This window comes from Triturus cristatus, chromosome 3_2 (genome assembly GCF_964204655.1).
Source record: "Triturus cristatus chromosome 3_2, aTriCri1.1, whole genome shotgun sequence".
Taxonomy (NCBI): Eukaryota; Metazoa; Chordata; class Amphibia; order Caudata; family Salamandridae; genus Triturus; species Triturus cristatus.
In genome coordinates this window covers 749,909,576-749,923,512 of record NC_140584.1, presented here as the reverse complement: position 1 = coordinate 749,923,512, position 13,937 = coordinate 749,909,576, and the positions used below count along the sequence as shown (strand labels likewise).

Here is a 13,937-nt window from a genome sequence, read left to right as displayed (position 1 = left end):
GAGCTGAATATCTTTTAGTTAGATTGAATGAAATGTGTATTTCCTATAACGCTAAACTGAAGCATGGTGTGTGAGATGCAGCCAGCAGTGCCCACCAGATGCTCCCTCCTGTGAATTTGATGTACCAGAATTGTCTTTCACAATCTTAGTCTTGTGCAATTCACTTGTACTATCTCACACAAAAGAGCAAAAATAAAAAATACCAATAATATTATTTCTATGTGCTTGACCTGCAGAATAGAGATCTAAAATGCAACAATCTATTGCCAGGCATTACTATAATATGTAGGGTTGAACTCATAGCAGACTAATAAAATCAATTCAGATGTTCGGGATATACACAAAATAAATATGTATGAAGTTAATTTACAAATACATATACAGAAAGATATTATCTGCATGTTTAGATAACTGTTAGAATATCTTCAATCGATAGTTTTAAGATGAGGGTCCAGAGACAGGTTTCTCAGGGGTGACGTGAGGGAATCTCTTAGAACCGAAGTTCCATTCAATCCCTATTCTCAAATGTGGGTTTCAGGCAAAATGCTATTTTGTAAAAGGAAGTAGATTATGGTTCTTTTCTACACTACAGTGGGATTTGTGTGGAGAAATATTTTAATATTTTCAAGTTATTTGAACATTTTTAGAGGCAAACACTACATGACAGTATTGAAACACCACGTAACAAATTCAATGTTGAATCACACTTACCATTGATCCAGCTTGACCAGCAAGGCCAGGATTTCCACGTGTTCCCTAGAATTGAAAGAGCAAACCATTTGAGAAACAATGTGCAGTTTCTTCCAGGAGTTAGTGATGCACGATCTATGATATGGTTAAATATGTTCATACGACTTTAGTGATTGCCATTTGAATGTGTTACACTGTGATCTCTTAGATGGACAGGAGGGATGTCATCTGTCACCCTTGTAGATGTAATAAAGCAGAACAAGCAGCATCTCTCCTCTCATATCCCTACATTTTAAGAAAGATCACTGGTAGTAATGAAACAGTGGTTTCCATCATCATACACCATTTGGTGGCAACTGCTGCTTAATAAGGGAATACACTAATTCAACATGTATATAGCATTTATTAGCACAAATTTGACATTCTTCAAGGGAAAACAACCTACACTATCTGTATAAGAAATACAGAATATATGGGGTGGTTACAAATGACATATTGATGCTTTGTGAGAAGGCTGGGTTTCAAAGAATCAGAAAATGTTATAATGTGTCAATATAAAATGTCCAGTGGGTTAAACTGGTTTACTCTAACAATAGTTGCTTAGACTTTCAAAGCAACTCAAATACACAGTGGGTTATGGGTGATGAATCTCTGAGGCTTTGTACAGAGAGAGTTTAAATTTACAGTATTGTTTATTTGGAGAAACAGATTAGAGGGAGAAACAGAATAGAAAGTTAGTTAATAGTACTGAAAAGGCAATACTATGTAATGATATACTACAGTCATTTTCCTTGTCATATAAATATCAAACCAATTCCGGGATCAAATATTCGCCATTCCTAGTTGTCTATGCCACTACCTATAAAGCAGTATAAGCACCATGACGTCCCTTCTCGTGCCAATGAGGACTTCATTTTAAATCATGGATACAAGGGAGTACAGAATCCCTACTTATATGAACAAGCACAGAGCAGGTGTACTCCCAGTGACTTCGAATTCTCAACCATGTTTAGGACATATTATGCAATGAGTGTAAACATTGTATGCTGTTTTTTAAAATCTTGAATGGAAAATGAATTACACTGACTGTAGGATCAGGTTGCTACTTTCCTTGCAGAACATAATTAAACCAAGTTAAGGTGAATGCTCATTGTTATCGCCACTTGTATAGCTTACAGGAGTTGCAGCAATAGGAAAAGGAAATCTTTCACTTACAGGAACACCCTGCGGCCCTGATCGACCTCTTTCACCTGGCATGCCCCTGGGGCCCTGTAACAAAGGGGTTCTTAGATTAAAACACTGGTAGCAATATTTCAATGAAACAGAAAGCACAAAAAACATTCCTAAGTCACATGACAGTATTTATGAATTCACAAATAGTGTGAAAAACAATTATTTGAACATGGCACCCACTCCTAAAATTGAAGAAGAACAGTGGTATTCCATGGATCGATTAATGCTGATAGGAATAAAGGAAGTGCATCAAATTGCCAATAATGGCACCATTTTTGCCATGATTCATTTCCACATTCAGTCACGGACAAAATTGCTTAAACACATACATCTACAAATAGAACAAAAACATTATAAATCAATCAAACAATAGATGATATTAGTTCAAATACTACAATGATATGTACAATTGACAATGTTTACATTATTAGACCCTGCAACTGCTATTACTGAATTTAGATGAAGTGGTTAACAACTTTATAATTGCAGGCCTAAATGTTTCTGGATGAGCCACTCACAGTGTAAGTATTTGCTTAGGGCAAACACATTAGCCAAGAGGTATCAGATTGTAAGACCTGCGATGTTAACAGACACTGGTGTATACCCAAATGAAAACAAATAGGCCAGGTCCACTTCCTCCTAACTATAAAGTATGCTAGGCAGAATAATATACATGTTCTATATTCTCGACTGCCCAAAAGTGGGCAGTGCATGTATGAGGATTGTAGAATGGACCAACTTGAAGTAACTCTTTTGATATGCAAAGTTCCTGACCAAAACTTCATGAACAACATCTTTGCTAGGGGCGAATAGATCTCATTACAAATATCTCTGAGATAGGTGAGGATTTATGCATCAAATACTTGGCAGTGAGGCTCCCTTCTGTGGTTTTCTGGTGTATCTAGTCTATGACATATAGCCAGTACGATTCTTTTAACAATAGCCTTAGCTAATGGAGTGAAGGATGAGGGATAAGTCCACCAACTTCTTAATCCTAATGTGACTTACAAAGATTTTACATGGCAGAGCCAAGGTATAGCACTAAACTTGCAAGAATAAACTATTTCAGAAAGACACGCCTTTTTGGGGGATAATTCATCCATTGTCCATACATGTACCCAATATAAAAGGGGTCTCAAAGCAGCCAAGTGCTCAATTCTTTGTCACCCTATGTTAGAAAATAATGGTATCATAAGAATAGCTTGAGGACGATTAAATAGAGATCTAGTGAACCAATTTCTGGTACTATCAGACTTGATGTATTACATAGCCCCAAATTTCAGCCCAGTAAAGAGCTGCTGTCTGAGTCTTGCTTTATAAATCTCCAAGGTTGTAGTTACTGGTCTAGTGATTGATGCACGTGAGAACCTTAAGAGTGCACCAGCCCTATGCTGCAGCATAGTATCTACGTTTCTCCATTTGGAGCCCCCAACACAATCTATTGTCAATTTTTATTCCCAGATATTCAAAGCTCTCCACCTGTTCAAGTTGTATAGTGCCTATGCAGATGTTACCTTTAGAAGATCTACGTATATTCAAGGTCAAATGTTTAGTTTTTGAGGCACTGATTTCCAGGCCCTTGTCATTGCATTAGTCTTTGAATTTAACTAAAAGGGTTTGTAAGCTCCTGGGCATTCTAAATAAGATAAGGGTATCATCTGCAAAGCAAAATGCAGGTATAGGGGAATTATTTAATTTGGGAGAGTCGCGAATACAGCCTACCAGATCTTTAAAAACATCGTTAATAAAGAGGGAGAAAAGAGTGGGGGCAAGAACACACCCTTGTCTCACCTCTCTGTCCACGGAAATAGGCTCCTTAAGCTTGCTCTGTTTGCCCCAATGCACTTGAACATAGTTGTTCTCATGCAACCTAATAATGACCGATAGTAGAGGGGCAGGCAGACCCATTGGCCTAACAGTTTTCTATAGTATGTGCCTTGGGAGCTGATCAAAAGCTGACTGGATGCTGAGAAATGCAATAGGAGAATAATCCTTAAGACTGTGACATATTTCCAGTAAATTAGTGGCAAACGGAACATCTGGTCAACTGTACCTACTTCGGGTCTAAAGCCTGCCTGAAAAAGGGATAAGATGTTATCTGTCATCCACTGTTCACGTTTATTCAAAACCTATCTGGCAAAGATCTTCTGGAGATTATACACTGGGCTTATCGGTCTGTAGTTTTATGGTACTGCCCTGCCCTATTTTTGCATAAAAGGCCCAATTTCAGCCCGGGTCAAGATTCAGGGATCTCCGCTCCATTAATCCTAGCAAAACAAGTTTGTGTAGAGGGACCATAATTGCGGATCGCAGCGAAAAAGGAAAGGTCCGGGTGCTTTGCCAGGTTTTACTGTGTCAATTGCAGCTAGCGTATCAGCCTTGGAAAAAAATAGAATGCATCAGCAGTAGAGGCACAAGGCATATTGGAATCTGTTGCCAGGGAGTCATTGAATGCATGTTCAGAGGAATAGGGACTCTCAAAATCAGAGACCCCTACAGTAGGTTGAATCGAATAATCAAAGGGACTGCTACATTGTTTCCTACTGTCTGCAATTATATGACAAAAGGATGCCACATGTTAAGTCCTCAAAGCCTCCAAGAGGTTCATCCAGACAGCCTCATCCCAATCCCTTTTACTTTTGTTAACTGTATTCCTATAATCGGAACTAGCTTTCCTGATTTTAGGTGGAATGCAGGATTCAATTGCACAAATGAGAGATGATTTAGCTTTATGGTATTCCATGTTGTGCCATGGATTTCTCTTCCTGCTAGCAAGCGAATAGATGGTAAACCTCGAATGGGCTGTTGAAAAAGATTCCTTAGTTGATCAAATAGTTGTTGATGAATGGTAGCTATAGGAAGAACGTACTTTAGAAGATTGTGAGGGGCTCTCTGAGAGCCATGGTTCCATTCAGTCCCTATTCACAAATGTGGGTTTCAGGCATATGCCACTTATTAAAAGAAAGAAAGAGTAGACACAGATTAGGGGAATTTACCATTCTACACTACAGTTGAATTGGTGTGGAGACTTTTTTATATGCTACTTGGAAATTTTATTACCAATTTCCACATGACATTATTGGAACACCCTGGCATAAATTCACTGTTGAATCCCAATCACCATTGGTACAGCAAGCAAAGCAAGGGTCTTATAGAAAAGATTAAGAATATCTGTATAAAATTCCTGGTTAGCTAACACCTTTGGCCATTTAATTGATCTATAGTTATTACTGACAAGGCTATCTATATGGCTTAAGCTGTTTTGCTCAGTATGATCGTGAACTAGCCAGGAGCTAGACTAGACTGAAGTTGCAATGATAGCTATCAGTTCTTGGACTTACTCAAAAAACCAAGCATGTTATTCCACAGAGCTGAATCTAAAAGAGGGTAATCCATCCTGCTTTTACACATTCCTCAATTTAAGATGTATGATCTTGCTTGGTCAGATTTGTATTGACCACTGCAGGACCTCATACTGTGGGAAAGACTCATTTGGGAAAACTGAACTACACCTATGGTGGAAAATGCAAACATGGGGTCACATAAAGGAATACCCCTTACCTCATCTTTCTCTTCCATTACATGATTTGTACTCTCTAGCGGCTCAAAGATAGCAGTAAAATCTCCACCAAGCAAAATGGGTGGTCTAGATCTTAAGTTATAAAGGTGTAAATCAAAAAGAGCAATAGTAGAGGACTCCTAATTCTGAGAGAGTGGGTCATTATAAACTGTATAAAGATTTTCCCCCAGGCTTCGAGGTCCATAAAGGTGCAGGCCCAGTATTCCAGAGGAGTCAAACTTTCATAGTTAAATTCAGTGATATCTTAACCCAGATAATCAACCCACCCGAAGCTTTTCCTGATGCAGAAGGTCATGCGCCAATGAAAATGGTAGGTAACCATTCTGTGGATAGGCTCAGCTGCCCATGTTTCCTTAAATATTAACACATGATATTTATCTACCATGTTAAGCCATGCCTGTTCAAGTAGCTTGAAACGTAATCCCTCTACATTACATGCCAGTAGTTTAAACGACTGTTCCTCAGCTGGCTTCTGAGGAAGACAGCAGGGCCCAGAGGAGGACATACTCAATACTCTATATATGGCCTCACCTGGCCTGTTAGATTGACAATAAACTAACTAGGATCATGAACCTCAGTCTTGGTTTTGCCAACACTAGAAGACAATGATTTTCATAGGTTTGTGCATATATTCTAATTTTTTCTCTTTGATTACCCCCAAAGTGTGAACACTCGGACACCTCATAATCATGTACATATCCTACTAATCACAATACCCATTATGTATTAGGGTAAAGTAAATGTTAAAGCTCATGCTCATTAATTATGCATTGCACTGAGTGCATTATTGTTCACAGTGCTAAATTACCAATTATGGGTCTCTTGCAGGACTGTGTAATAATGCTCTGCCATATGCACTGGAAATGCAAACTGATTGCTTAGGCAGGGGCTTAGCGAAGTTCTGATTCCAACATATGCTTGAGAGAGTTACATACCCTGTTTGTGGTACATTGAGTTCCCTGTGTATGTCCTGTTCAAGAATTTAAACTCTGGACACCAGACAAAAAGTCAATATGTAAATCGACCAATGCAGATTGTGGACATTGTAGACTAATATGCCCCCAGTTATTTTTAATTTTGAACATAGTTTATTACATCTAGGTGATGTTATATGGGATTACTCAACATCAATGAATTTTGTGAAATTAATCAACATAAAGGAACATTGGGTGAAATTACTTCAAATGAACTATTAAACAGCTCATGCCAACCAAGAGCCCAGCTGCACTAACTGTGAGAGAACCTACAAAAAGATACATTTTTATAACCTTGCAATAAAAGAACGGAGACATTTTATGGTTACAAGACAAATGTGCAAGTGAAAATAGAATTAGAAGTTGCAGTTACACAATATATATTTGCAGATATTTTGTAAATGTATAAGCCTATTCATAATGTGCAACTAATCAACTTTGAACTTGAGAAAAGCTTTTGTTCAATTAAAGGTGTAACTAGATCCACAACAGGGACCTCAGGCAACTTACTGGTAATGTAGTCAACCCTTGTTCAGTTATCTTTTAAGTTACTCTTGTGGGTATGGTCTTACTGATCTCCAACTCGTGTATGATATTTTGATGTATCTTACTTTAGTACTATTCTTCATGGAAATGTACTTGTAATGCAGGTCTCTTTTTTGGAGAATAGCCATGTTCTGTGTGTCAGTGGTAAGTGAGATACGCTGTCCATAAAAGGTTCCATTTCAGTCAGTGGCATTGATGCAGTGTAATAAACATGCAGCTATCATGTTCATTACCAACGGCCTGATTTAGATCCTGGCAGATGAGGTACACCTTAACAAACGTGACGGATGTCCCGTCTGCCGTATTACAAGTGCATTAAATCCTATGACACTTGTAATACAGTGGACGGGATATCGGTCACATTTGTGGTGGAGTATCCCATCCACCAAGCTCTAAATCAGACCCCAATTCTTCATACTAACATGGGTTACTTTGTGAAACCTGCTCTATATAGACTGGCCATGCAAACTTGTAACTCATGTCAATAAGTACAATGTGAATATTTTGAATTATGCAAGCACTTTGGAATTCTGCACCATTCAGCAGTGTCCATTACTTTGTCTTCATTTTCTTTAACTTTGCCATAGTTTTGATCAATTCTGTGTGAATTATGTTTGATGTTTTACATTTGGGTGACTCATGAAATGAAAGGGTGCATGATATGCTCACAATGAAAAGCAATGCATATCCCTGAGTTATTAAAGAACCATCTCATCACATCTTTTTCAAGATTTTATTTGGAAAATGTTATTTTATGAATGGCACCAGTAATTGACATTTTTAGGGAATATCCCCTTCAGACATTTTTACAGGCAGGTTTTCTCCAGTCACACATCTTTTGAAGTGAAATTATTTTTTAATCCATTCTGTAATTAATTTGTGAAGTTCTTGATATTTTCTGCCTGTTTCTGCTTGAGAACTTCTCTTCTGTTGTATGCAGTACCCCAAACCTCAATATATACATTTCCTTTGTTTAATTATTAAACGAATGTTATTACTTGAAACAGCAGTTCGAATAAATATTAATTTTGAAAGCATTTGTTTCAGGACAAGTTCAAAAGGTTAGAACCAAAAATAATCTTTAAACATTGGTGTGAAAGAATTCCTTGTTCCTAAAGTTCTTATAAAGGATTGTTTCTGTCTTCAGTTTTGTAGTTACTGTATACTGAGGAACAGCAGTTGAGGGAAATGAATATCAGTCTTTCAGATTCTTTTGAACACAAACTTGTAATAGAAAAGTGGGCACATACAATATGTTTGACTTTTTGTCCAAAATATTTTTTTATACAAAACAATTAAATAATTTTTAAGGGAAGGTCCTCTGGCCAAAAGACATTCTCACCTCGGTCAATGTTTTAATTACTTAACTTCAGTTTTTTAAGCAAGTGGCCACGTCAGCAAGGCAGGGGAACCTCGCTCAGGATATAGGACATCACACTTAGACAAGGGCAATAACCTATGTCATAGGGATATGGGGTAAACAGATGGCTCCTTTCCCTGGAGAGTACTTGCAGCATGGTGACTTTTTAGCATTTGGGTAGGTCCCTCTCCACAGTGAATACAGCTTCTGGGCAGCTATGCTATCAACTTAGAAGTTGAACTTCTGCTCTCAAGGTCTCATGCAATCAGAAGAAAATGTCCCGTCCCTCTAAGTTGGCATGTGGTGTAGGAGGGACAGTTTAGTCAAGTTTAATGTCCTTTTTAATGACTTTCAATTGTTTTTCTGCTTTGGTCTCCATTTTGGGAAAAAAGGTGTTTTTTCAACTAGACTTTTTCACCCTGATTATAGGAGGTTTTGTGCTCCCTTCCATGGAATAAGCCTTATTCCAGCAGCACTACTGGTGGTAATAAAACAATGTAAAAGGAAACTCGCAAGAATAAAAACCATAAATATACTTACTAAAGGGCCATTTAACCCCATGGGCCCAGTTGGTCCAGATTCACCCTAATAAACAAAACAAAAGAACAATATTTTAAAATATGGGAAAAGTACTCAACATCGAACAAGTAAATCATGGTCAAATGTTACATTTTTGCATGCATCATTCATATTTAAACACCACAAGTGTAAGTGGGACAATGACTAACATAGCCCCATATTTCGGACTCCATAAAACACTGTACTGGCACTTGAAATTTGATCATTTGTATGTATCTTGTGAAGTTCACCCTGGAACATTTTTTACCCACGGATAATATACTTTCTCATCAGTGACAGAAATAGCTGCCAGATGAGGTCCTATTTAGGTATTTCATTCTAATTCTGCAGATTTAACAGCTTAAAAATGGTGTTCAATAATGGCGTGTGTGTGTTTTATTTTCAGTGGGTTCAAATGCATTAGGCGTCTTTTCTCAAGGAAGTTTTTTTAATGTGCCTCTTGGTTACAATTCAAATATAAAGCTGTTAACACCACTTATCCCTTCTTTTAACAAATATTTTTGTAAACTGAAATTGGGAGGCCCTACTTCATAACTAAGAGTCTCTACATGTGTGCTGAGATGTTGCCAAGGCAGCTGGCTCCACGTTCAGAAATTATTTAGATTTGCCTTAGCCAAAGGCACAAACAAAGTTAGGCCCAGCTGTCCCTCATACTTACAGCAGTTATTCAGCATGATTTCCCAATGACTCATTTTGGAAACTAAATATGTTTGCAGAGTGAGATCTGAAAGTTCTCACTCTAGTACAGTATCCTCATTTATTTTACTGCAGGATAAAAAGAATAAGTAATGTCCTTCTCACTCTGCTGTTAGGTTATCATGCTCACCTTAAATTGCTTTTGTACAATGAAGACATACCCTTTCCTAAAAAAGATAGTTCTTTAAAGGCAATGATAATGTACAATATTGTACAATTGTTTTTTAAAACAAATTACTATAACTTGACTATAATAATACACAAGTTTATATTTGCACAAGTGATATATGAATGGCAACTAAAATAAACCATTAAATGAAACCTATCAAAGGGAAATTGATGAATTGGGAGAAGTCCTTGACATGCTATCTGTCTATCTGTGTAATAAATTAGGTAAAAAGCTGTTCCCAGAAAAATGGTCAATGCACAATTATGATAGGTTTTTCTGTGTTTTGAGGTTTGCACAATACATTCCATCGTTCCGTATGGGAGTCTTGTTTTTATTACTAAGATGCTAAGCTCTGTGTAAATAAACCTAGGTAATGCACGCATGAATTAAAGAATATTAGAATCTCTAACTTATTACTTTTTCATATACGTAAACAATTTAAAACAACATTGAAGATTAAATTGAATATCTCGTGGGCTACTGAAGAACTCCGGTGGGAACATTTTGCCTGAGCAGTTTTCCAGAATCATCAGAAAATGAGCTGTCTGTTCATTTTCAGCAGTGTGATGTATGACGACTAAGAAGGGCATTGGCTACAATACCACATATCGCACACCTTGCTTCTTCTCCTGAAGCACAAGGACAGAGCACATTAAGAACAGGTCACAATGGAAAAATGGGCAAAAAGAGAGCGGGTTAATAATATTTAGTGTAGTTGCTTGAATTGGAATTAATTACAAAAGGAAGAGGTTAGGAGGGTTTATTATAAGGTTGATGAAATGCAACTTAGAGAAAGTGCTAATGTTATGGCCGTGGGCAGAAATGTGACAGATACACAATTATGGGCGACTGCTCATGAGTTATTGTATTTTCATAATATTCATAACAGATGTGATTAATTTGAACCAAAGCTTACTGCCAGAATACTTTGAACCAAAACAAGAGAGAGTAAAACACAAAAGGAGGAAAGAAGAAGGAGAGAAAGACAGAAAAACTGTGATAAAGGGAGAAGGCAGGGACAAAAAAGAATCTGCAGGCATGAGATAAAGAGGCAGAGTGAGCCTTGTGATGGATTTAAACAGGCATGAGGTGAAATCAAGCCTGAACAGCTTTGGTATTCAACACTCCGACCTTGGCTGAAGTCTTCTGAGCAAAACTTTATGCCCTGGCACATATTCTTCTACATATTAAGCACTGCATAGGTGTCTTGAGGGCCATTTTCAGACCCAGCGATATGACACTTCAGATTGGTAAGCCCCTGAATTCAAAAGCTGAATGCAAGCTTGATAGCAGAGAATGTCTGGAGAGGGGTGATCGACGTGGTTGTCAAGTACAAACTTGATGGTAGCCTATCTGCGATCTTGGTCTGGGCAGATGCTGGTGCTAGGAGTAGGAGCACAAATTGAGGACATTAGTTGGAGTTTTCAATCAGACAGTATGTGGTAAATCAGTTCTTGCCTGCTGGAAAGCTATGTTCAAGTTCAGTGGCTTGGAGGAATGTGGAACTAAAGGTGGATGAAAATGTACTACTTCTAAAGCTACAATAAGCGTTTAAAGATTTCACAACATGAATCACGATAGGATAATGTAGGCTACAGGAAGTATGGCTGTTTGGTATAATCCTGACATGAGGACCAGTAGATTATATTTTTTAATCTAATTCAGGAATATTTGCAGACATATGTATTATTTTGCCTTAAGGAAAAATCACATGGAAAATATACTATATTTCAAATGCCTAAACGCTACAGCATTTTTGTTTAACATCTGCCTACATGTGCTTGTCTGGAAAGTCAATCATAGTTTCTCACCAAATTATTAATTGGTGGCATAGCATAAATGTTAAGCGAACAACAATCCACAATTAAATGTAAACTGAAAAATCAATAACAATGTAAAAGTAAATACCTTTGAACCAGCTGCTCCAGTTTCACCTTTAGGACCATCTAGTCCTTTATGCCCCTTAAAGAAATAATAAATAAAATTATTAATTGTTCCTGTTATCACTCTTACCCAATAATAATCCTAACACTGATTTAGGCTCCTAAGGACTTGCTTTTATACAGGGGTGGTCATTGCTGGTCACAGACAGGCAAGATATTAATGACATCCAACATGAATATTTGTAAGATAAATTCAAGTACAACAGATCAGTTTACACATTCAGTTGTTATCCCGAACACCTGATAGTTGATGTGGGCCTAAAATGATGATCAATGCTGAAGAACAACAGACATGCACATTAAATAAAGCAGCATTCACGAATAAAGGAAACATTCTGATGTAACCATAGCTCTTGCAATTTCACGTACACAGACACATTTTAACGTATTGTTTGTATAACGTATTCTAGCCATGAAACAACTGGTTGCATGAACAAGTACTTGACATTGCCAGCTGGAAAGACAGTGGACCTATCACAACATCATGGCTTCTCAAAAAATTCTAATTAATAGGTCTAGTCATTATTATTTTACAAAAATAATGCATTGCAAGCTGACTAAACCAACAGTACTATATTGGGCTCTGTTCCGAAACAAAATAAATGAAGGACCATTGGGAATGTGATTATTCAACCTTAGTGTTAACTACGTAATTATGGATTTCCAAAATTTTCCACTACCTACAGCATAATTTACATTTCAAAAATTTATTGTTTCAAAGTCAAACAAATCAACAATTATTCAAGCAACTGTAGCACACGTGGAACAGCGCAGTGGCAGAGAGTTTGCAAAGGTTAACTGATAAACTTTTTTGTTGATTGTTGTCTTTAGGGTAATCTTGCATTGATAAGGTCGAACATTCACCCAGGCAATATTATTATCTAATTTTTAGGTCCTAGGAAATGGCTCACATCTGTAGCATTGTCAAGGTGCCTGTCTCGAGCTACATGGACTCTCGGCCACCTACCGGAGGCCGCAAAGGACAGGCTTTCCAACAGGGTTTCCATGTCGGAAAGGCCGGCATGGAAACCCTGCCGGAAACCATGAATCGCAATCCAGATCGCGTAAGCCGCCATCCATTTGGATTACGGGCCGGTATCAGCTGGCCAACAGGCTCCTTGAGCCCGTCGGAAGCCAGCCAGAATGACCAGCCAGTATCAATTTCGGCTGAATCAAAATCAGTAGGTCAAAATTAAAACCACTGATGTTGGTTGTAAGCCTCCGACAGGCCCCACAGTGTTGAGTAGTATCTTATCATTCTCAGCTTAGAAGAAGCATTGTCTGATTCTATGGGGATCATGGAGGCTTGTCTCTTAAAGTTAATAACCCTTTCCTATGCACAGTCTACCTTATCAGGTGAACGTGAATAATTCGTTTCACAAGGGGCTAATATGAAAGTAAATATTGAAAGACACGTTGCTTTTGAATAGCAATACATCAGTTTCACAAATTCACTACTGGTACAAGACCAACGCTCTCATATCAAACAACCTACTATTCAGACGAACAAGGGACAAAGGAAGAAGAATGATAACAGTTTGGCACATTCAGTTGCTTATAAACTTTCACACCTCAGAGTAAATTAATACTACTAATTACTGTCCCTTTCCCTCCAATTGTGCATGTACTTGTGATTTGCGTCAATAAGTTGGGGGGTGGCCAAGATGTAGCACTATTCACAAACTCAATGCTGTACATCATAAATACACTAATAAAAACATAGAAATTACAGGGATAATGTAGCCAGTACTATGACATATAGCACATTTCCCAGGCTCTCAACTGGGTCAGAATGCAAACTGCTGAATATGTTTCTTTAATCAGAAATTATGCACTTGAAATGCTACCCGATAATCATCCTCACTAACATAGTGTGCCACCAATCAGGAAACCAGACATTGTAGGCAATATAAATTCAATGGCTCCAGTGCAAGCAACACATGAACATTCCATACAGAATCAATCCATGGAATAATAAAAACTCAGGCTTACTCTATGACCCTTAAGGCCAGGAAGGCCAGGAGCACCAGGAAAGCCTCTTGCACCCTGAAAAAAAATGTGCACAGCATGTTAACAGAAGAGCACAAATCTTTTGAAAATGTAATTTACTATGATGATGGAGATAGCAAGAGTCAGAAATAATATGCACTCCCTCGATTTACAGAAA

General features: G+C 37.8%; 1 protein-coding gene across 1 annotated transcript in view; it reads right to left on the bottom strand.

The window, feature by feature from the left end:
• COL5A2 (collagen type V alpha 2 chain) overlaps positions 1 to 13,937 on the bottom strand; it is a 333,083-nt gene that overhangs the window by 123,455 nt on the left and 195,691 nt on the right. Inside the window, exons 13-17 of the mRNA XM_085647093.1 lie at positions 13,763 to 13,816; positions 11,736 to 11,789; positions 8,924 to 8,968; positions 1,906 to 1,959; positions 712 to 756 (exon numbers count right to left, since the gene is read on the bottom strand). Coding sequence (XP_085503219.1) covers positions 712 to 756; positions 1,906 to 1,959; positions 8,924 to 8,968; positions 11,736 to 11,789; positions 13,763 to 13,816 — 252 coding nt within the window. The remainder of the gene's footprint in view (positions 1 to 711; positions 757 to 1,905; positions 1,960 to 8,923; positions 8,969 to 11,735; positions 11,790 to 13,762; positions 13,817 to 13,937) is intronic.